The 25,135-nt window shown below is 25.7% G+C and overlaps 1 protein-coding gene across 1 annotated transcript in view; it reads left to right on the top strand.

Annotated features, from left to right (window-relative positions):
- Positions 1-25,135, top strand: part of LOC111616019 (protein turtle-like) — a 216,376-nt gene that overhangs the window by 133,867 nt on the left and 57,374 nt on the right. The window contains exon 4 of the mRNA XM_023357464.1: positions 17,796-17,911. Coding sequence (XP_023213232.1) covers positions 17,796-17,911 — 116 coding nt within the window. The remainder of the gene's footprint in view (positions 1-17,795; positions 17,912-25,135) is intronic.

Raw genomic sequence — 25,135 nt, 5'->3', positions numbered from 1 at the left:
AGAACAATTTTCTTCGAAGTATTTTATATCATTTCCATATATAATAATTTATTTCTACATAACCATTTTACATCTACAAGCATAGAATAGTTTACAGCTCGGCTCACGTTTCCATATAGAAAATTTTACCTTCAGGACGAAATATTTCAATTTATCTCCTCAATCGAGCAGTTTATCTTTTATGTGCTTCATTCTCTTTTCACATATAACAATTTTCTTTTACATATTTCATGTTGTTTCCTTATATAATAACACATACTTCCCTACTCCATACTCTACTTTCTAAGAGAATAGTTTAACTCTCAGTGCTTTTATACGGAACATTTCGCTTTATTTCTTCTTAGGCTACTTTATTTTCGCGATAGAATTTGATAGAACGTATATATCTTCCTTCTATATACTTCTAGATGCGGTATAAGCAGCCATGTATCAAAAAATACAGTCAAAATTCGTAAAAAAAAAACAAATATAATGCCTTAATTACTAATTAATAAAATAGGATAAAGCCTACTTCTACACCTTTTCTGTAATCTTACTTGAAAATACACATTTCTAGTATTATTTAAAATATAATAATTATTTTTTCTGTCCACAGAAATAACAAATAAACGCATTCCTTGTAAAATTCTCTGATGCTCGCTAGAGACTAGACGAAAATATCGCTTTTTTTTGCTTACTTTCCTCTTTATATATATATATATATATAGGGCCTATATATATATTCGGTTGCTTATATTTGGTCGAAACAGAAAAGTCATGCAGAAAGGAGAATATAGGAAAAGTAAAGAAAAATCTAGATTTCTGTTCGCGTATGGGATTTCTGAGCTATCCTCCATGACAGGAGCATGTATAATGTTACATCTACAAGTCTGTCAGCCTTGCATTTCTATCTGCTCCATTTTTATCTTTATATTTTCCTTTTTTTTCTCCTAGATAAGACTTCTGTGAATAGAAATAACTTGCAATATTTTTCATTTGATATACTGATTTTTTTTTTAAGTTAAAGTATAGAGGAAATTATTTTTGGCATAAGTTCAATTTAGAGAATTTTATTTGTGTTAAAACAAGAAAAAAAAATGATACACTTTTTTTCCCCCTTATTCTAAAAGTACATTCCATTCGCTAAAGTGTAGCTTAAGGTTTTACATTTATGTTGTTGTTTTTTTTCCGATTTAAAATTAAATTTTTATTCTAAAAAAAATAAATGTAGAAGTGTTTACGTTTTTATGGTGTTTTATGTATAGTTACGATGACGAGTAAGAACCGACAGACAAACGGACTCGTTTTGTAACGTAAAATCATAAAAATCTTACGTCATAAAGCAGAGTCGCTATGGTAACTGGCAAAACAATAAAAGTGGACAGTGACCGAAGGTCCTCTTGATGAGAGATGACAACAGGAAGAGGACCGTGACATGTTACCATGGAAACTAGCGCAGCAAATAACATATTAGAAGAGGAAAGAGATGAACGTGGCATATTTAAGATAATGATGAAGTTCGCTTAATTGTACTCTAACTCGTTATAATTTTCATTAATGGTTATTAATAACACAAATAATATTTTATTTTATTTATTTATTTTTTTAAAAAAAGAAGAGCTTTAAAATTTAAACCGTAATTTATTTTGTAATAAAATTTTAATTAATATGATTTAATAAAATGCTTTTTTCCCAAGTCTTTGTTAGCCCCTGTAAATGTTACTTTTCCGTTTAGCATCAGAGCGAACTCGTTGCGAATCGATAATCCCAGGCGATCAAATTTCCAATTGTTGTGCAAAATGCAAATGTATTTAACAGATTTTTCTAGAACGACGACGAATATCGATCGATTTTTTTTTAATTCGCATCGCTCAAATTCTAACTACGAAATGATACAGCTCAATTTTTAGATAGGATCAAACTTCATCCTCATCTCGCGTATCCTCCAATGATAAACTGGATAATTTCTACTAAATACGGATAAAAAACGAACGATTTAATATAACTCGAGAGCGAAAAACACGATTTTCGAACCAATTTTAATAAATATTGAACCATTTAAACGTTATAGAGATACGAGTTTAATTTATGAAGCAATGCATTTACGGATCGAGAAGATCGTAATCTTGAATATGTTAATCAATAGAAAGGAAAGCTTGTTCATCCATTTTGAATCTCTGCAACTCGTAAACCATCGAAACTGCTTCAGAAACAGCATTCTTTCGCTTTAAAATTGTATATATAAAAGGCAAATTTCGTACGTATCGAGATTTAGAAGTCAGAAAAGCTCCTGATTAAATCGTAAAGATGTTTCTATTAGATAATAATGCTCAGTATATATGCGAAACACGGACAGATCGAACTTAAATCGATAGAAATATATGTATAGATGAAACGAGTTTTCATAAGATGCTATTGGAAAAGGAGGAGGAAGTTGAAAAAGTAAATGTGACCAGCTGGAAATTAAGGAAGTCACAAAAGGAAATTGTTTTTGATTTTTGTTTCTTCATTCTATTGCGCTTTTCTCTTCTCCTTTACTTCCCCACAAAAAAGGCGATTTTTTTTTCTTTATTCGGTTAAGGGTTCATGAATTTTAATGGTGACTGCCGAGCGAATGTTAATGTGCCACCACCTTCACTACTTTACTCTTTCGATATAATATATTCGTATATATACTGTATATATAGATATAAAATATTCACTCGATTAAATATTCTGTTCGATAAGTTTCTTTTCCATTATTCCATTTCTCTTTTCTCTATGAATCTTGCACGTGATGAGAAGTCGAAACACTCTTTCTACTCTTTCTATTATGACTTTGTTTAAATTATAATTATTTTTTCCGGTACTTAAAGATATTCAAAAAAATAAATGAACTTGATTAACGTTGGATAAATAGCATCTTTAAACAGTTATGTGTTTCTATTAAATTAAAAATAAAAAAAAGATTTGGCTTCTTTAAATTTTTCTGTCTTTGTAAATGCTCGAAAGTAAGGATTTCCTTGTGGTATAGAATGGTAATGATATATTTTTATGTCTTTAGCTATAAAAATTGTAAAGAAAACAATACTTTATCTCGATAGAAAGCTTGGTATGGAAACTGTATCCATTAGAATAGTATTCAATCCATTTTTCTATACTTTATTCCTGTTTCTGTTCCAATTTCAGATGCCGAAATGAAGATCCTCTCTCGCTCTTCTTCTTATTTTTATCTCTAAAAACTGTATCTAAAACTAAATTAAAATAATTTTATTAATTCTGAATACGGATAAATGAATTCAAAAACCTTATTTTAAACAATGGAATTATTTTTTAAAAAGAAACAAAATTTATTCTGATACATACAAATGTCATTTTGTAATTAAAATAATAAATAAAGAGATGCAAAATATGAAGAAGAATATTAACGAATTGAAAATTTCTCTTAACAGAATTAGAATGATGAATATCTAACAGAAAATTATTCTTTTGTGTATTTAAATTAGTTGAAAGATTTTTAAATTGTTCAATTACTAAAATAATTAGATTAGATACGTATAATTTTTTTTCCATCCTTTCTTCTAACAATGGACGAATTTTTTTCGAACAATGAAAGTCCCGATCCATTGTGGAATTTGATAGAAACATGATTGTGAAATTTTTTGACATTAACATTGTGGGGTGACAACAAATATCGATCAAAGTATCCTTTTCGTGAGATTATTCTCCCTTCTAATCAGCATTTTCTCTATTCAAAGTGAATTTCTTTCTTATTGCGCCTGCAACCGTGCAAGATCGTATCTATGATGCACAGCAAAGAAAATCAGTAGAAACGGACTTCAACTCTTGTTCTCGAACCCAATGGAGTCAAAAGGGGAGGGGGTCGAATATTCAGTCTTTTCTAAGATGGCCTTTTGTGTAATTTATTGAGCTTTCCTTACAAGTCGGGCTAAACTCGATAGAGTTAAACTATCAATTCGTGTGTAAGAGGAGAAGTTGTCTAGCTATTCTTTTCTTTATCTCTAACCTTTTCTGTTAAATAATATAGGAAAAATAATAATAATAATAAATTCCTGTTTTATTTTTAATGCATTATTGTAATAAATAATATTAAAAATTGTAGAAAATATCATATTAATCTTTCGATATTTTATCATAAATGCTTCAAAGAAAAATCTCTTTTTCTAACAATTCAGTTCCTTTTCGTGTTTCTCTTGATATTTCTTATTTCCTGCATATTTCTTTCTAATTTCCTCTATTTCCTTTTTTGGTTAGTTGTGATTTCCTTCCATTTTCTCCGTTTGTATTACTCTTATAAGGATATTGGCCATAAATATTGTTTCAAAAATTTGATTACGAATTAAGAAAAATAAAATACTTTATCGTGAAATATTCACATTATATTGGACTCAAAAAATAATTTATAAAATTATAATTAATTGAAAAATTTATTTATTAATTTTATTTTAATTTATAATTGAAAATAAAATAATGATAATATTTATTTAGTACACAGAAGCCCAACATTACTTGTAAAGGTGGCTTTCCTGCATTAATTCCTGCTATGCAGGAAAGCCACCTTTACAAGTCAGTTTGGTTTTCTCGCATTTCAAGAAAGAATATTTTCAGAATTAATTAAAGAATTTTGCTTCGATGAATAGTCCAATATTTAAATTAAACGTTTAGTTTTAACGTTTACAACTTTGATAGAAATTAAACTAGTTTTTTTTTATATATATTTATTTACCAATCTTTTTTAAAAGTAACTTATGAGATATAGAAAGTATTCTGATGATTAAACTCGAGATTTAAGATGTAATTTCGCGCCACAGAGAACATTATTGAGTTTGAACCGTCTGTCTGTAATCCATTGTCTGAAAGTGAGGTGCGATCCACCATGTTATTGCACACAAACCTGGCCAAATTCTCCTATACAGACAGTCTGGTATTGATTTCTCCTTGCTGCTACTCTAATTGCTGATATTGGATACAGCAACTCTCCTATAGCACCAAGCATACCTGTCACGCAGGTGTGCTTGTTCTATTTTCGACCCATTGCTTGGAATTTCTTCTTTCTCTTACATTCTCTAACTGCTTATTATTAATATAAAAATAACTTAAAATTAAAGTAAAATCTGTTTGTTTTTGGGTGCGTGCTCCCCTTTCCCTATTTACTCTATGTTAAAATGACCTAGTTTAATGCTGTTTCATTTAGCGCATTGTCATCTAGGAACACATCCCCCACATTAAGCAGGGTCTTACTGTATATAAAATTTATGTTCTGGGCAAATTTTGGCCTCCAAAAATATTCTGCACTCCTGTTTAATGTACTTGATATATATGAGGATTCAATACAAACTGCCTTATTTTAACCTTCTTCCTGACTTAAGACAAATATTCAACACAATAAGCATTAACTGATATTTACAGGGAAAAAACATTCCAATTACAAGTGCAATGAGATTGAGATTCCGATGCACTACAATTAGATGACCCATAGGTTTCAGTTTGTTTTCTTTCTTTCAATCACACTGTTTAGGTTGTGCCATTTGTTCTAACCCAGTTGTGCAGTTAAGTAAACTTTACCTATACATTAAATAACCATTGTAATGGCAATACAATTTCATTAATTAAAAACAAAATTAAATTTTAAATCTTCTGAAACCGTGTTGTCTTATTTCTTTGATTCACTAACACAAGACGTGTTACTATTTCAACACTGCCAAGTGTTGAAATAGAAACACACCTTGTGTTAGTGAATCATAAAAACAAAATCTTTACTCTAAGTTATTTCATTTTCTGAATTACTTACTATCTGAACTAATGTTTGTTTTGCTACCAGTAATTAAAGAAATATCTGATAATTTATGTTTGCATTTCATATTAGTTCCTTTTGTATTGATTAATTACCTAATCAGCACTTTCATTTATTTGATTTTATTTTGTTTAAATTTATTAATTGATAGAAAAATAAGTGTTTTGTAGTACTTTAATATTATTTAGGAAATATGGATAGAGTGATAGGGTTATGCTGAAATGAGGTATAAATTATAATCATAAGAAATGATAAATAAACTTCTTTCTGTTTATGAGATTGATTTATAAGATTTTCAGAAACAAGGGAAAACATAATTGAGATTACACTGTAATTTAAATTAATCATTGTCCAAAATTTATACATCGAAGACAAAAAAAATCTTGAAGATTTTAGAAGAAATAAAGTTTGAGAAACAAATGATAATTGATCTTCATGTTTCTGGTATTCTTTATAAATNAGGAGTGGGTTAAATTGGGGATAAATTAAGGAGTGGGTTAAATTGGGGATAAATTAAGGAGTGGGATAAGTTGTGGATAAGTTGAGGAGTGAGATAAATTGAGGAAAGTTTCAAGAAAATTAAATCGACTTGTCTTAAAATTCTCATTGTATTTTCTTAAACTTTAATCAAATCTCATTAAATAAGTTAAAAATTATTTATAAATAAACTAAATTATAATTGAATTAATTAAATTTTGAATTATTTAAGCAAAATAACGTTAAATTGATTAAAATTATTCTAAATTAAAATCAGTTAAGAAAGAAAAAAAAACAGAAATATTTAACACGAATTAGTTCCTTTCAAACGAATTTTATTTAGTTTTTGATTTTTTTAGATATTAAATTTTTTATTTTTATATCTTTTAATCGATAGTTAAGATATATACGAGTATATTCTCTCCCTTCCTACTTTCAAAGCTCTATTATATAAAATAATATTTTTATATAGGAAAATTCTGTGCACAATAAAAGATAATCAACGCATCATCTATCGTATCTCGATACTCTAAAAATGTTCATCCTGTTTTTTATGAAATAAATTTTCATTCTTATCGCATAATTCCTTTGAAAATCTCTTATACTACAAATGAGCCTCTCTCTCCCTATCACTCTGATACATCAATAATGAATAGTAACAAGGAAAAAGACACCAAAAAAACTCCAAATTCCTTATTAAACTATAATATAATTTTGAAAAATTTTTTAGAAATAAAAAAAAATTCAATTTTTTAAAATATTTATTATAAATTTTTGAAGAATTTTACGATTAATCGAAGAGAAATTATCATTTAAATCTTATTACTTTATTCATATTCTGATATAAAATAGGCGTCATTTTAATCTTTACGTAAAATATTACTTTTTATTACTTAAAATATTAAATAATAAAAGGGGAAAAAATTAAATTATCTTCTTTATAAAGTAATGATAATGTTTTCTTAATGGAAAGTTTTATTCATAGTTTTTCATGAAATAAATCGGTTGGAAATTAATTCGTTTCTTTCTTTAGTTATAGAAAGTACAATTTGATATTTCAGTCGATAAAAATATCTGGAAATTTGAGAAAAATTTCATTGATTTTTGAGATTTTTTTTCTCATACATATAATAGAACTTCTAACTACTCTATAATATAGAATCTGTGATGATTTGAGCTTACTTTATTCACTAACTACAAGGCAAACTCTAATCATCATCCTCTTATCCCGCAAAATGGTTGACGTTATAGAATATTGGAATGATGATAACGAAAAATAAACACTTAATACATCGTTATTTCAATATTTTATGGATTTGTTATGAAGATAAATACGTATATTACCGTTATTTATACTCATTTTGCATGAATTGGATCAACCCTACAATACGGTTTTCCTATCGAAAAACTTATATTACACCATCGCCATCCCCCAATAGGATGTTATTAAAGTTAAATAAAAGCTTCAATAACCAAACAGCTTAGTTTTGTATGACTATATTTACAATTTCTCAACAATATAACATGCTGTAAAGGTAGTAAGTCTCTGTTTGAAAGCAATAGTTGATACCGTGAAGCTATTCTCTTGAGATTTCTAGTCTTTCTGTTGATTTGAAACCGTCTTCGATGACATTTATACCAAAATAGCAATAGCAAATATTAAGAAAATCGAAGAAAAATGTCATCTTTTTTTATAACTTTGCTGAAAATTGCGAAAACACATACTATTTTAGTCTCTGTAGCATCGTTCCAAAGCCATTTTTAGTCTTCTTAGCATCATTCTAAAGCGATTTTTTTTCTCTCTCTAGCAACGTTCTAAAGCCATTTTTCCCTCTAGCATCGTTCTAAAGTCATTTTTTCCCCCTCTAGCATCGTTCTAAAGCCATTTTAATCTTCTTAGCATCATTCTAAAGCGATTTTTTTCTCTCTAGCGTAGTTCTAAAGCCAAGAGACTTGTAAAAAGAGTATTTTTACATACAAAAACATATTAAAAAATTATAAAAATTGCTTATTATATAAATAAAATATTTTAAAACGTTTATATAAGTAAAATATTCGTTAAGAATATTTTATCTTTGTAAGATCCTATTCATCCCCGCAACATTTTATTTTTTATTATAATTTATCTTTATCTTTTAAAATATTTTACAAAATAAAATATGTTTTGCCGTCGTACAGAAGTAATTATTCAAAAGAATTTCACTTTCCATTCATTTATAAAAATGTAATTTCTCTCTTCTTAATGTTACGTTGTTAATTCTTCTTTGGCTTTTATTCATGTTTTGCATCCGCCAATAATTAATAATTTTACATAAATTATACGAAATAATCGTTGATATAATTAATTTATAAAATAATTTATTTGTTAATTATTTTCTATTTTTTAATATAAAAATATATTAAGAGAAATTCGTTTTCGTGTTTGTGTACCCGAGAATTGTACCTCAACACACTTATCACTATTACTTCTAATGACTTCATACGTGACATCGGTTACGACGTCACCGGCGTGTGTTTTTTTTTTTTTTTTCAGACGTCATAAAGCTGTGACGTCCGACACGGCTTATACGTCGATACGAAACTTTCTATATTTATATCCCGTTTAGTTATGGAGAAATTTATCGGATAGACAAACTCACAGACGGATTTTTCAATAATCACGTTGTTCTCGAAATGATAAAGTCGGATAAAATGAGTTATAAAATAAAGAAAATTTTAAAATTATTATTATAATAATAAATATAGGATGTGAATTATCATCAATAAAGTATAAGGAAGAGTTGATTGGGAAGTTATACAAAAAAGGAGAAGGAAGAAGAAGAAGAAGAAGAAATTTGATTGAATGATTGAAAGATAGAATCCAAAAATAGACACGAAAAGTCACTATCGAAAATAATATTGAAGATAAAAGAGTGATTTAGTTTGATTTCTTGGCCAAGAATCATAACTGGATTTCGAAATAAAGATATCAACAAAATTATCTTCGCATTTGATCAATCAAAACTTTGTGATTTACAACTTTAAAAAAAGTAAACTCAATTCCTCTCTCTTTCTCTTCTTCCTTCCTCTTCATCTCTCCGTTTTATATAATTTATTATTATTATTTTCTTATATATTACTTATAATATATATATAATCAAACTCGTTTAACGACGTGTCATTCAATTGAGACTAGAATTCTTGAGTTATAAAAACTCAAGAAGATTATATAGAAATTTAATATTTGGAATTTTTAATGATTACTATTTTCTTTCTTTGTCTTTCTTTTTAGTATTTAAGAGTCTTGTTTGTATCAAAATTTTTGGATTTCCCGAATTGAATAATTCTCATCATTATCATCATCTGTAACATTCTGCAGCTTTCTTTGCTCTCGATGATCTTCTTCGTCATCTTAGCTTCTAATATTTTAAACAAGATAAAGAAACAGTCAAATCTTTACATTCTGCTTATTTATTGATATTAATTTTTGATCATGCAAAGTGATGAATTTCCTATGCTAAATAATAGATCATCTAAGATTTTGTAACATTGAATGATCCTCATTCGAAATCCCAATCATCTATTATTTTAAATGCTCCCACTCGTAGCAGAGTGGATAAAACCGCTCGTAATTGGTCGTAAGTTTTCTCCTCACCCCATCAGCCTCTCCACGTGGACTTTTTCGGATTTTCTTCACGTGTCTAACACCAAAATGGGGACCAGTTTCTGATATAAAATCCTCCCGGGATGCAGATCGTCCACGTGTTGCGTTGCTTTATCCTATCAATCCTTTATTATCCTATCATTTGAAATAATCAGGATGATTTAGTATTGATAATCTTAATTGAAAAATGATCCTAAATGATGATCCTGATTATTGAAAAAGTGAATTTTGAATGATGAAGATCTTACAAAATTTTGAGTAATTCCACTTAATTTTGTATATATAAAAGTATTTTTTTTTTTTGTTAATTAAAAACAAAGGACACGTAAATATATATATTTTTTAATACAGTAATATAAAATATTTAATAGGGATTATTTCAGGACATAAATATTAATATTTACTCTAGAGATTATTTTCAGTATTTATGTGCTTATCGAGACGACATAAATGAGTAAGAAAGTAAAGAATAATATATATATATATATTAAAATATTGAGTTTAAAATATAAAATTATATTTATCCTTTCTTATAATTAATAAATTTATTTTTATGATTTTATGATCAATATTTTACTTTAAAGAAAATGCATACAAAATCTATTGTTATATTTTATTTGTCATGTACTTTACATATATAACTACAAGAGTGGAATTTAATATCCATTAAGGTTATAAATACTCTAATTTTATAATTAAGTAATAATAATAATAATTTATGGATCGGTATATGTGACTCGATCTTTGCCATTCGAAGCCGTGTAGGGAATAGGAATGTTGTGTAGGGAATTTTTAGAATATTTTCTGTTATTTCTTATAAATTTTTAGTTTTTTATTTGAAAATTTAACTTCAAAAAATCATTTTTTTATTTTTCTTGGTTATGTCTGTATCTTGTACGTACGTATTTAGCGCTCTTCCTGTATTTTGGTGACGAGTTCTTTAATGGATTTAAGCATCCTTCTCGGTGTTCTTTGCTAGAAAATTCAAATCTTTCTCGATGTAAAAAAAAGAAAAATAAATTCAAAATGGTGCGCGTTATCAATATAAAATTGAGTGAATTATCGTTTACTGTTGGTACGGGGGGGAGTAGTTTATGCTAGAAAAGCCATTTTCGACATTGGTCCACGGTTCGACCTTTTTCTCACACCAACTAGTAATCTCATTCGGCTTGCAGCGTGAGACCTCGAATACCGGGGGCGACCGTTACCATAGTAACGGCCGTTTATGGGCTCCGGACGAAGGATCTCTGATGTAAGTAATTTTGTTGCCATGACTTTAAATTACTCAGGTTGACTCGCTTGGGACGTAGTGTGTAGCTCCCCGAGGAAATGCCCGATCTACCCTATAGGCATGGTGAAGTTACCAGACATCTTTGGAATATCTGTTTTCTTTGAGCAGGAAGGAAGCATCGAGAATAAGGAATAGTTGCCGAGATGGCGTCACTCCAAGAAATAAAATAATTACATTCTCTGCAGTCAGTTCACAAGAAGAAAACAATTGTTGCCTTTATAGACTGGCCACAAGTTGAGTTAAACATTTAAAAAAAATAAAAGAAATTTTATTCAAAAATTATTTCCAACATCGAAATTAAATTAGTACCTAATCAGACATTCTTTCGTTCACGTTAACTTAATTTATCCTTATTCTTTAACGTCTTGTTTAAAGTATATTGACAAAAATACGAATTTAATGCTGGTTTTTTTTTATAAGCATTTATACTTAAGTATATTATAAATAAATAAATAAATAAATAAATAAAGTAGAAAAGAATGAGCGTATACATCATCCTTATTTTCCATCTTGTCAGTGAAGAAATGACTAATCAAAAGGAATCATGCCTCAGGGATTAAAACTTCAATGTTACTTATTAGAATAGTCAGTTTGAAAAGTTTTAAGATTTATTCCTTTAAACACTGGGATTATGAAATTGTCTAGGTGAGAAGAGATTGATGAATTATGCTAATCCTATAAATAATAAAGTTTATTGTACATTTGCATATCAAAGGAATTGTTCTGTTACGTATAAACACTTTAAAAGACTTATATACTTTCGTTTTATAATCGATATTATAAACTATATAAAATTATTTATCGGACCTTTTCTATTTAATCGACTCGATATTATCAAACTCGACTATAATGCGTGCATTTTGGCTATTATTTTTATTTTTTTAAATAATAATTTAACACCGCCTTCGAGTTGTTTTAGGAATCGATTTTTACTAATTTAAACTTGTAGTGGTTTTGTGTGTGTAGCAATACGGATTTTTAGTAGGGTTTCACATTTTTAAACATCTTAGACACGTATAAATGTATGCTTGTACTTAAAATTCAGTACTAGATCTTATACAATATCGCGTATCGTGTGATACGGGCTTTGTATTACATAAACTTGTATAAAAGAAGATTGAGAGACCCTAAATAAGCGTGAATAACTCTTGTTTAAGGCCTTCTACAGTACTCAAAATCTATTACCAGTTGACCCCCCTAGAACACTGTTGATTATTCCGTTTTATATGAATTCCATGTTGTACGAGTCATTTAGATTTTACAAATACGTGTGCCGGGCTGTGAACGGCTCACATATTTGTAAAATCTAAGTGACCCGTGCAACATGGAATTCATATAAAACGGAATAATCAACAGTGTTATAGGGGGTCAACTGTAATAGATCTTTTACAATATAGCGTATCGTGCGAAACTAGCTTTCTATTAGATAAACTTGCAAAAAAAAAGATTAGAAGACTTTAAATAAGCTTGAATAACTCTGGTTTAAGGCCTTCTGCAATCTAATATCGTTATCACTTGTAGCAATATTAATTAAAACTTTTAATTTTAATTATTTTCTTCAAATTAAACTATTTCTTATAAAACCTTATAATAGTTTATTCATTTAATTGTGATTGTAATCCGGCAAAAACTTATATTGGTGAAACAAAAAGGAAATTGGGTATTAGAATAAAAGAACACATAAGAGCAATCAAAGGGAATTATTCAAATTCTGCTGTTGCAAAACATTGTAATAATCACGGATGCCAAATTGATTTAAAAATTATAAAAATTAAAAAGAAAAAATCTAATACTTATAAAAAGCAATTGTACGAACATATAAATATATAAAAAACGGAAAGAAATAGAATTAATAATAACTTAGGAAGAATAATCCACCAATCATGGGACCCCATATTTGATTACGTGTATAAACAGCAAAAGGTATAAATAAGTGATAAACTCGCATATTCATTGTTGATGTAAGTTGTTGGTTTTAATTGTAGTTTTTCTTAAAATTTAATATTTTAATGTAATTTAATTTTATACAGAATAATGATTTTAAGTAATTTGGAAATTGTAAAATTTGAAGATATAAATCTTTTGTACAAGCGATTAGGATACGTCCTTACTGTTAAATTGGTTAATGTTATCTATGGTTCCAAGATGGCCGCGCTTCCAACTTTTCGTGGTCCAGACGGACTCCTCCCGGAGGGGAGCCGCCGGCAGGCCGCCTTGTGCCAAACGTCACTAGTTATTGATTCACGGTAGTTCTTGAATAAAATTAGAAAAAAAAGGAAACGTCTACTAAAAATATAGTTAATCTAACTTAACATAACCGAAGCGCCGCCATCTTGGAACCATAGGTAACATTAACCATAATTAAACAAACTCTTGCATGTAAAACTATGTAAATTTATCTTTCTTTTTTATGAAATTTTTAACAAAATAGAAACTTATATAATTTTCAACATCAATTTTCTGCGTAAACATTCTTGATGTTTGTTTGTTTTTCTCTTACAAGAGAGATAAGTTTTTGATACAAGAGAGATATTTGACTTAAAAAATCTATTTTTAAAGCTATTATAAGGTTGATATGTGGTTTAAAAGACATAAAAGATATATAATTCATAAGCAAAGTATCAATTGAAATCCCTTTTTCCACTAGAACTGTTATTACTTTATTATTCAGTCCAGTTTCTTGCACTGTCAAGACTCAATTTACTATCAAGTTTATTATTGTATAAGGAAAACCTTCATTTATTTTTATTATTTTAAGATATTTCTTGAAGTCTTTACCACTTTTTAACTTTAAATTCTCATACAGTTGTATAATAATCTATTCTTTTCTGTAAAACTTCATTAACAATGAGTAACAGATTCAAATTTGGGGATTTGAGTTACCATATTTAATTATTTTTTAAAAATTTATTCACTTACAATAACTTAAAATTATTAAATTATCATATATATAGATTTGTTAAGCTGCTCAATAATTAGACAACACTCCTCAAATAGGTTATAACAAGCAGAGAAACAATTAAAAATTATTTTAAATCTATTAAATTTATATCTTTAATTATAACTCTATTATTTTTATTTGTAAACATCATCTGTAATCATGTAACTAGTTTTATAAATTAATTTCTATTAATTGATGAGGTGCAAGAGGTTCTGTAATTGGAGATTTTGTTATTTTTTAAAAGAAAATCTTTATAATTTTTTAAATAAATAAATTATAGATAATTTTATTCTTATAAATATAATCTAAATTATATAATTGTTTATTTATGTGTACTACAAATGCATATATTTATATATATAAAACAGAGTAAATTAATGAAGCATAAGTTATGTGCTACAAAAATATCAATAAAATAAGTTTAAATTTAAATATTAAAATAAAAGAATAATAAATTAAATAAAATTTTAAATATTTTTCCTTCTTTTTCTTGAGTGAATCAACAATTTTAAAATATTTTCTATAATTCTTTTGTGATTTTTAGTGAAATTTTTACTCTTATTCTTCTACTTATTAATAATTTAATTGAAAATAGTTCTAATGAAATAAGTAATTAAAGTATTTTTATCTTTTATTTTCTTTTTATTTTTTAATTTTTAATCATTTTCTTTACTTTTTCAAACAAATCATAAAGGATTAGTAAAATTAATTTCCTTTGGCCGCTTTATTAATTATGAATTAGACTAATAACGTTTAATTAATATCGCTAACGGATAATGTTATCATTAAGCGATATTTACGTTATTAATATCTAGAAAATCTGGGAATACTTTTAAATTGAAACGAAACCCCTGTAAGGTGTTTTCTCCGTGTAACTCGATCCTGATAAATTCTATTTTTTCTGAGTTTCTCTTTGATTTTTTAAAATTTTTTTTATAATTTAACAAAGATATAATTCGTTTTATTAATCAAGATTTAGAAAATATTGCTTTTTTAAATAAAAAAAACACGCTTAATGTTACAATTCTGCTTTTGAAGCATCTTAATGAAGTACTATCAATGAAGTAATACGCGTTTTAAGCCTTAAAAAGTATAGAAATTCGCTTCTAAATTAGAAAAAAATTCATTAATTTTTCTTAAAATAAAGAATTGTAAATGATCTCATCCTAATTTACCTATACAAGCATTTATATGCTAATTTTTCAAGAGGATCCTCAAGATCCATGGTTTATCCATGCTTTAAGATTTTAAAAAAGAGACTTTATTTTGATTAATTTAGATTTAAAAAATATATTTACATTTCTCCGTTTATATTTTAACAAGCAAACGTCTCATATCTATTTACAATCTTAGAAATCATCTAATAATATGAGAAATAAGTGATAAACTCGCATATTCATTGTTAATGTAAGTTGTTGGTTTTAATTGTAGTTTTTCTTAAAATTTAATATTTTAATGTAATTTAATTTTATACAGAATAATGATTTTAAGTAATTTGGAAATTGTAAAATTTGAAGATATAAATCTTTTGTACAAGCGATTAGGATACGTCCTTACTGTTAAATTGGTTAATGTTATCTATGGTTCCAAGATGGCCGCGCTTCCAACTTTTCGTGGTCCAGACGGACTCCTCCCGGAGGGGAGCCGCCGGCAGGCCGCCTTGTGCCAAACGTCACTAGTTATTGATTCACGGTAGTTCTTGAATAAAATTAGAAAAAAAAGGAAACGTCTACTAAAAATATAGTTAATCTAACTTAACATAACCGAAGCGCCGCCATCTTGGAACCATAGGTAACATTAACCATAATTAAACAAACTCTTGCATGTAAAACTATGTAAATTTATCTTTCTTTTTTATGAAATTTTTAACAAAATAGAAACTTATATAATTTTCAACATCAATTTTCTGCGTAAACATTCTTGATGTTTGTTTGTTTTTCTCTTACAAGAGAGATAAGTTTTTGATACAAGAGAGATATTTGACTTAAAAAATCTATTTTTAAAGCTATTATAAGGTTGATATGTGGTTTAAAAGACATAAAAGATATATAATTCATAAGCAAAGTATCAATTGAAATCCCTTTTTCCACTAGAACTGTTATTACTTTATTATTCAGTCCAGCTTCTTGCACTGTCAAGACTCAATTTACTATCAAGTTTATTATTGTATAAGGAAAACCTTCATTTATTTTTATTATTTTAAGATATTTCTTGAAGTCTTTACCACTTTTTAACTTTAAATTCTCATACAGTTGTATAATAATCTATTCTTTTCTGTAAAACTTCATTAACAATGAGTAACAGATTCAAATTTGGGGATTTGAGTTACCATATTTAATTATTTTTTAAAAATTTATTCACTTACAATAACTTAAAATTATTAAATTATCATATATATAGATTTGTTAAGCTGCTCAATAATTAGACAACACTCCTCAAATAGGTTATAACAAGCAGAGAAACAATTAAAAATTATTTTAAATCTATTAAATTTATATCTTTAATTATAACTCTATTATTTTTATTTGTAAACATCATCTGTAATCATGTAACTAGTTTTATAAATTAATTTCTATTAATTGATGAGGTGCAAGAGGTTCTGTAATTGGAGATTTTGTTATTTTTTAAAAGAAAATCTTTATAATTTTTTAAATAAATAAATTATAGATANGGAAAATAAAGATTCTGAAAACAAAGAACCCAAAAAATTTTTCTATAGATTTCCTTAGTAAAAGTTTGGTAATGATAATCAAAATTATCAATCAAATTGTAGCAAAAGATAATCGTCTTCCAGGTGGCGCTAAGCGCGCCACTCGTGTTTATAATTTTGAATGGAGTTAAGTTGTCAATTTCATGTTATGGTTTGTCATCTTTAAAGTGTCACTTGTTATCAGTTAAAATATGAAGTTATCGAAACAAATCACGAGTTTTAAAGCTAAAGAATACGTAGTAACTATTTTATTCTTTTTACAAATCTTACAGAATTCTATTCAATTCCCTTTACATCCACAGAGACTGAGATGTAAGGAAAATTAAATTCATTTGTGAATTTAATGACATTATTTGATGTTATCATTAAAAATTCGTTTTCTGAAAAAATTTTTATAATGCGTTTTTGCTCCACAAATGACTGAGAAAAGTAATATTATGATCATGGTAGAATAAATCAGTGATTTAACTCATCAAAAATTATTAAACATTATGAACAGAGTAAAAAATGTCTATTATAGTAACTATATCAAGTGATAAGATCTCAATTTTTTTCAGTTTGATTTTATATGAAGGATAGAAATATGCACATTAAGCGGAATAGTTTTTGTTAGAAAAAATAATGAATTTCAAATATCTTTTAATATATTTAATACAATATCTAATATTATCATTATATTGATGAATATTTTATCATATTTTCTAGAACTTTTTTATATTTAATCAATATATTAAGTCATTTATCAATAACTATATTTATTCACATATTATATATATGTATACAATTTAATGTATTTTTTCAAATTAAATTAAATAAAATTTAATTCTACAAATCCAATATTTGATAATAGCATTCTTTTCATTATTTATTACTTTGTATTGACATATTTAAAAATTATAACCATTGATATATTATTTTATTACAGTAATGAATGACATTTGCCTGTTTTATTTTTTTTAGCTCCTCCTCATTTTAAAGTGAAACCTCCAGAAGTTGTTTACGTTAAAGTTGGAGAATCCGTTTCGTTGCCTTGTGAAGCTAAAGGAACGCCATCGCCAGCGATTGTGTGGTACAAAGTAAGTTAACGAAATATTATTATTGATGTATTGATGATGAAATAAATATTTCGGTTTAAAATATATGACTATGTATTGCATTCAAATTTTTATTAATGATTTGTATTATAATATATTGACACTTATTTACATGTTCACTTTCTTGGGAATTTTTTGCTAGATTAACATAAATAAAAATATTTTAAAATAGTCCATTATAATATTATAGCAGTTAGGAATAAACATTTTTTGACTAGTACAAAAATAAAATGATTATAAAATTTGCTTTCTAGATTAACAAGAAATTGTAGAAATGAATTATTATGAAATATGACCTGAATAAAATAATTTATACAGAAAAGTTGATAAAAATATCCGTAAAGAATAGCATACACTTTGAACTATTCATGGTTTTCTTAATTTTATACTTAGTTTTTTTTTTTTTTCTTGCATTCAGACATAACTTTTTGAATTGGTATTTCCATTATGCTTAAGTATAAGTAGTCTAACATTAAATATCAGAGATAGCATTTGTAACATAACTCATTATGCTTAAAATGTTATATCAATACATTGGAAATAAGATTGTTGGCAATGTTTAATTGTCCTTGATCATTCTTCATTGTTTTAAGGTTTATCAATTTCATAAATTTTCTTACTAGATTATTTGTTTCTTTGATAATCTTAAAGTATAGAATTTGAATCTAAAAATACAAATATATATCAGCTTCTATCAATTTAATTATTGATATTTAATGTAGTTTGTGTTTCTTACTTTACTATATCTTAAAATAAATACAGAATGAACATTGCTCCATAATTAATTTTTATCATTTGGAATATTCTTGCAAACTTTATTAAACAATATATGAATTGTTTGAACTCTTTCAACATTAGAAAATCAAAATTTTTCTTCTTAGTTATCATGTTTGATGAAGCAATGTCAACACTTCACTACATTTTATTAGCTCTGTTACAAGCAAATGACTATTTATTGGTTACATTATAATCTTAATTATAACATAAGCTTATAATGAGAGACTTTATGCTTTTACTTATAACATTACAATTATTCATAAGATTATAACAGAAAATACCAATATGCAAACTTACTAATATTTTATTTATTCTTAAAAATGATAAAATGACATTGTATTAGTACTGTTCTTAATTACTGTATTTGAGAATATTTTTATATATCTATGATCTGCTGGTATTGTAGGTATCTGATAATAATGGCATAAAGGATAATTTGTGTGTTGACTTTTTGATCATAAAAAGTACTTTATGCAGATAAAACTAAATAGAGTTTTTTGATCCTTTTTATGGATTCTCATCCTGATTTCTACTTTTCTAATATGAATTTAACAGCTGTTAAAGGATGGATTTTTTTCTATTATCTGAACTATTGGAAAAACTTCTAGTCAGAAGTATAGTAAGACCCCACTTAACGCTGATTCGATATAACATGGTCTGCTCGAATCCTAAAAAAGCTCAAAATTTATGCTAATTTAAATGATCACGGCATCTAATTGATTCGTATATAATACAATTATTCCCAAACATAAACCAATCAGCAAAAGGTGGCAATTTGTCTTAGTGCTGTACTTTTCTTAATTTATGTTTGTTAGCTATATTTTTTTCAAAATTGTACCATCATGGATGTCATAGGAAATATCAACTTCACATGGCAAGAATTAACTAAAGAATGCATGAACAGTGTGTGGAAGAAGATATGGCTGAAGGTATCCAAAAATTTTCAATGAGAAGAGTCTATCACCCTAATCGATATATCAGGACTAGGTTATGTAGACGAGCAGGATATTGAGAAGTTACTGCAGGTTACTGGTGAGAGCCTTATCAATGACAACCTTCAAAAACTGGCAGAACAACGAATTCGTGTAGAACTGGAAAATAAAGATTCTGAAAACAAAGAACCCAAAAAATTTTTCTATAGATTTCCTTAGTAAAAGTTTGGTAATGATAATCAAAATTATCAATCAAATTGTAGCAAATGATCCAGATTTTGAAAGCAGTGCAAAAGCAAAATGAGGCATTTTGGATGCAATATTCTGCTACTGACATTTGCTTAAGGAAAGAAAAAAGTGACAAATGAAACTACATGACTTTATCACAAAAAAACAAGAATTTCAGAAAAGTCAGGACCTTCGTCACAAAAAATGAACTTTACATTTTTGTGTGCATATGTTTGTGTTTTTTAATGCAAATTAATATAAAAATAACTTAAAATTAAAGTAAAATTTGTTTGTGTTTGGTTGTGTGTTCCCCTTTCTCTATTTACTCTGTTAAAATGACCTTGTTTAACACTGTTTTTGTTTAGCGCTTTGTAGTCTAGGAACACACCTCCACGTTAAGCATGGTTTTACTATACATTAAAGCTTTTATGCCTTGTTTTCTTCAACAAAGTGAAAAACCAAATTTTAGCATATTTCATATTTTCTTGTTCATATTGTAATAGGTTTCTATTATTTTTCAAAATACTTAGCAGATTTAAATTTTTTTCACACCTTCTTTCTGCTTTTTAAACTATAAGACATGCTTTTGCACAGATGTGATTTTATATTCTGCCAAACTGAATAATCATAGTATTTTTTAAAGATATTTGTGATGTTTTTCTTTAAAAAAAAGTCTAGCTTCTGAAATTTAATTCTCTAGGGTTGCATAGTGAACCTGTCTTTGGCTTTTCATTATATACTCTGTATACATTATATACTCTGTATTCTTATAGTAATATAACATACTAGAATTTACTTGCTAAAATTAATATAATTATGCAAATCATATCTTGTCGTATGGATAATATTGTCTTGTATTTTTAATATTTTATATTGATAAACTTTAATATCTAGTCATGTATGTTATTATATATCAATATATATAACATACATAATAACTTGTGCATAATAAAATGACTACATGCAAAGTAGATACAACATTATTTTGTTATTAAAATTTCATTATAATGACTGTTATTTGATCTTAAGAATTGCTTTTCTTTACTCTAATCAAGTCAGTTAGATTTTATTTTCAATTACTTGTAAATTAAAATTTCACACTGATATAAAAATATTTGATTTTGATTTTGATTTCTACATTATTTTGCTGATAATTACAACATGGAGAATACATAATTTTAAATACTCGTATAACAGTTTCTACCGAAATAAAACAACAAATTTTTATCTCTATTTTTTTCCTTTCTTATAGAATAACTAAGAAAATACTTTGATAATGTTAGTAACATTTTTATAATGTATAAAATTATTTTTAATTACTTTTTAAATGATAACACAGTAATTTAGATAATGAGAATAATATTAGCTAAAGCAGATGTGAAATATTTTATTATTAGAAATTTTTATGATAATCTGATTAGAAATGATTAATTTTGTTAGATTTGCATTTCAAAATCTATTAATAATTTATTGTACGAAAAAAATAACATGAGAAACTTATGGATAAAATTTCCAGTTATTCGGAGAGTTATTTGACAAGTGACATTTATTTGAGGAAAACAAATTGACTGTTTCATATTTGAAAACAAGATGATCATATTGAATGAAGTATGTAAATGGAAAAGAAAATGCATTCTGAATAAATAAATTATCCTTAGCTATTAGATATTATTTTGCTTATGAAATCTATCAAAATTTAAATATATTTTTAATTATAAAATATTGAAAATTAAATAACATTTCTTTTCATCTATTTACCAGAAATTTTTTAATATGAAAATTCAACTGATAATAAATTTAATTTAATTAATAAATTTTTATAAGTAAATTTTTATTATATTTCCAAACAATATTATTGATTTTAATTTATTTTTTATTTATTCCTATTTGTTCATTAAGAGACCTTTATAATATTTATTTAAAAAAGAATTTTTTTTTCTCTGTACAGTTTTCTAATTTATCATCACAGCTATTAAATTTAAATTAATTATTTTATATATTATGTGTAACATACGTACTGAAGTACAAATATAACTAATTTATTAACATAATTATTATTCTGAAGGAAAAGAAATTGTTTCAATTTTATTTCTTTTTTGTTTTTCCAACAATTAAGATATATCAAACACTGGAATAATCATATTAAACCTAAGTTAAATTGATATAGGTTATTTTTCTTTTATGATTTATTAACTTAAGAATTATTGAGATTATTGATTTAATATGCTTATTAATATTCATTTACATAACTAAAACTATAAAAGTGTTTTTGTTTTTAATCCAGAAATTTGTGCATTGAAAAATTACCTCATAGACTTTGTATATGTATCATAACACTTAAATATATAAAATAGAATAATATATTTATACAATATTTTTATTTATTCAACATTTTAGATTATAATATATCTATAATAATTAATTGTTGATTTCAATTAAATATTAAAATTTAGTTATAAACATGTTTATTCTTATAATTAGTAATTTGAAAATTATGCTGATTTGAATACATAGATATAACATAAGAAGTGAAATCGTACATCAAAAAGATCAAAATTATAGCTTTATTTACTTTAATTTATTACATATGAACTTTGATAATTAAAGTATACATTTTTATTACTTATAAATGATTTTATCAATTATATTTGTTGATAAGAGACGTTAATCATGTGATCAGAACAAAACTTTTTAATATGTAGCATATTAAATTACAGAATATTTGATAAATCAAAATTTTAGAACATTTATAAAAGCTTTTTGAAAATATGATAATGTAGCATACTGATATTGCAAATAGTAATTGAGAAGCAGTAATAAATATATTATTTATATTATAAAATAGTTGTTATAATAATGTTATATAATCTATTTTAATGTTACAATTATCTTAGTTTTCTTATAAATTTTCTGCTTGATAAGATAAAATAGTATAAATGATATTTTAAATTAACACTTAGGTATAAAATAATCTTCTTACTTTATAAAAGTCTTTTCCATAAAATTTGATAACATTTTCAAGATAGTGTTTTCATTTTCAGATTAATAATGAACTAATGACTTTGAACATACTCAAATTATATATGTATAATGTTTTAAATATGCTGTACTATAAAGCATTAAAAAAGTCTTGAATAATGATTTTATTAGAGGTAACATAATAATTAATTAATAAATTAGAAAAATTTACAAAATTACAGAAATAAACTTGAATAAAAGCAAATATATTAACAGTTTTACATAAAAATATTTGCTGCCACAGAATTTTATATGTTGCATGATTAAGAAAAAAATAAAATTATTGCAAATTCAATTTTTAAACACTACTCAATATCAAATTTTATTCTTTTTGAAGGAAATATGAATCCTATTCACATATTATAATACAAAAATGTTGAATAATATTAAATGACCCATTATTTACATTAAGAAAATATTTATAATTCAAAAATATCAATAAGTGTTGCCCTGTAAAATGTGGAAGAAAAGAATGCATTGAATTTTGAAATGTATATTTGATAACTATAAAATTTACTTCATTTGCATAAAGGCTATGTAACATCAATTTAAAAGATTGTATTATGTAATAGCTTTATTTTTTCTTACATTTGATGTTTTCAAGTTATTAATAAAAAAAATTGTTTTTCTGAAAAACCTTTTATCTGAAAAATTATTAATGTACTTGAATTTTGTTAACACCTTTATACTTATTTTCTGTGTATTTTTAGAATATTTGTTGTTTATTATCTTGCAGGTTTATTCTATTTAAATATTTCTGTAATTTTTATTATTTCAAATTCAATAAAATATGTAATTTTAGCAAACATCATTTATTATTAATGTTCCCGTCAAATTAATTTTGTTTTTCTTTTTCTAATTTTAAAACTGTTATGGATTTTATTACAAAATTAATAATTTAATATTTGTTATTCGTAAGTAATAAGACAGAATGAATTTGAATAAACTTTAGTTTTATTGTAATTAATTAATTGCAAATTGTTTAATATATGTTAAATGCGATTACATGATTATGGTGATTTGGAATTTTTACTAGCGTAATAGGTTGATTATATTACAGAATAATTTCTGATAGATTAAAAATTTAAATCAAGATAAAATTGTTAGTGTGATTATAATATGCAGGAGATTTTATGTAAATAAAATAATGATCATACTAACTTCATTTAATGATCCAAACGTTACCCAAATCAAATTTAAATTGATGATATGAAGCAGTTAATAATTTTATCTTGCTGAATTTAAATTAATTTGATTATTGCTGATTGGTATATTTAGATATATTCTTTGATTTTAAGCTTTATAATTAAAATGTTTGTTGCAATCTCCTAAACTTTCTTCTCTAGAAAATAAAGAATTGATATGTCTTTGAACTCCAAAATATTCCAATTTAAACACTGATTAATGTAAAAATTATTTACATATTTAACAAAAATAAGTTTTCATTTTAAAATAAATTTATATATATATATATATATATGTCACATTGTATCAATTTAATTATTTTCTCTTAAGTTTTTTTATAAACTGCAATATTTGATATTTTAAATATAGCATGAATGAAATAGGATGCCATTTGCAGATATTTCAACCATTGGGAGAGTTTTAAGTCATTGATAATATGAATGGCATTATCAACTGTAATTATATCAACTAAACGTAATCATTAAGATGGTTAATGCACATTGTATATTCTTTAAATTTATACACTGCATACAGTAATCAATATTAATAGTCATTAGTTGATAACAAGGAGAGGTCTAGTGATGATAATTAAAAATTTATTATATTGTCCTTATTTCTAATTCTAAATACTATTAATTTTTATGCCAGATTCATCTAATAAAAATTATAAATTGATGTTAAGTTGTTGTTTATTTAAAACATTAATTCTTCAGTGAGTTTTAGACTTTTTAGAACTTTAATGATTTATTTTATATGCTTATAAGTTTATTAGCATTTTGATTGTTTGTTTTTCTTTTTTAATTCTAACTTTAACCATTATATCTATACTAGCTGCAAGGACCCGCTTCGCTGGGTTTTTATTTGTTCGTACATTTGTACATTTGTATGTAATATAGTTTTTTTTTTATATATATAAAAGACTGTTTTTCTAAGTAATCTGGAATCTAGCTGCAAGGACCCGCTTCGCTGGGTTTTTATTTGTGGGCAAAAAGTAACGATAGTGAAGATTAAGATAATTACATTATAGCCAATCTTACCCGTTTTCACAGAATGCAAGAATTAGGTC

Source organism: Centruroides sculpturatus, unplaced genomic scaffold, assembly GCF_000671375.1.
Source record: "Centruroides sculpturatus isolate CEXI.00-Female unplaced genomic scaffold, Cexi_2.0 scaffold55, whole genome shotgun sequence".
NCBI classification, from domain to species: Eukaryota; Metazoa; Arthropoda; class Arachnida; order Scorpiones; family Buthidae; genus Centruroides; species Centruroides sculpturatus.
This window is presented reverse-complemented; position numbering and strand designations above follow the sequence as displayed.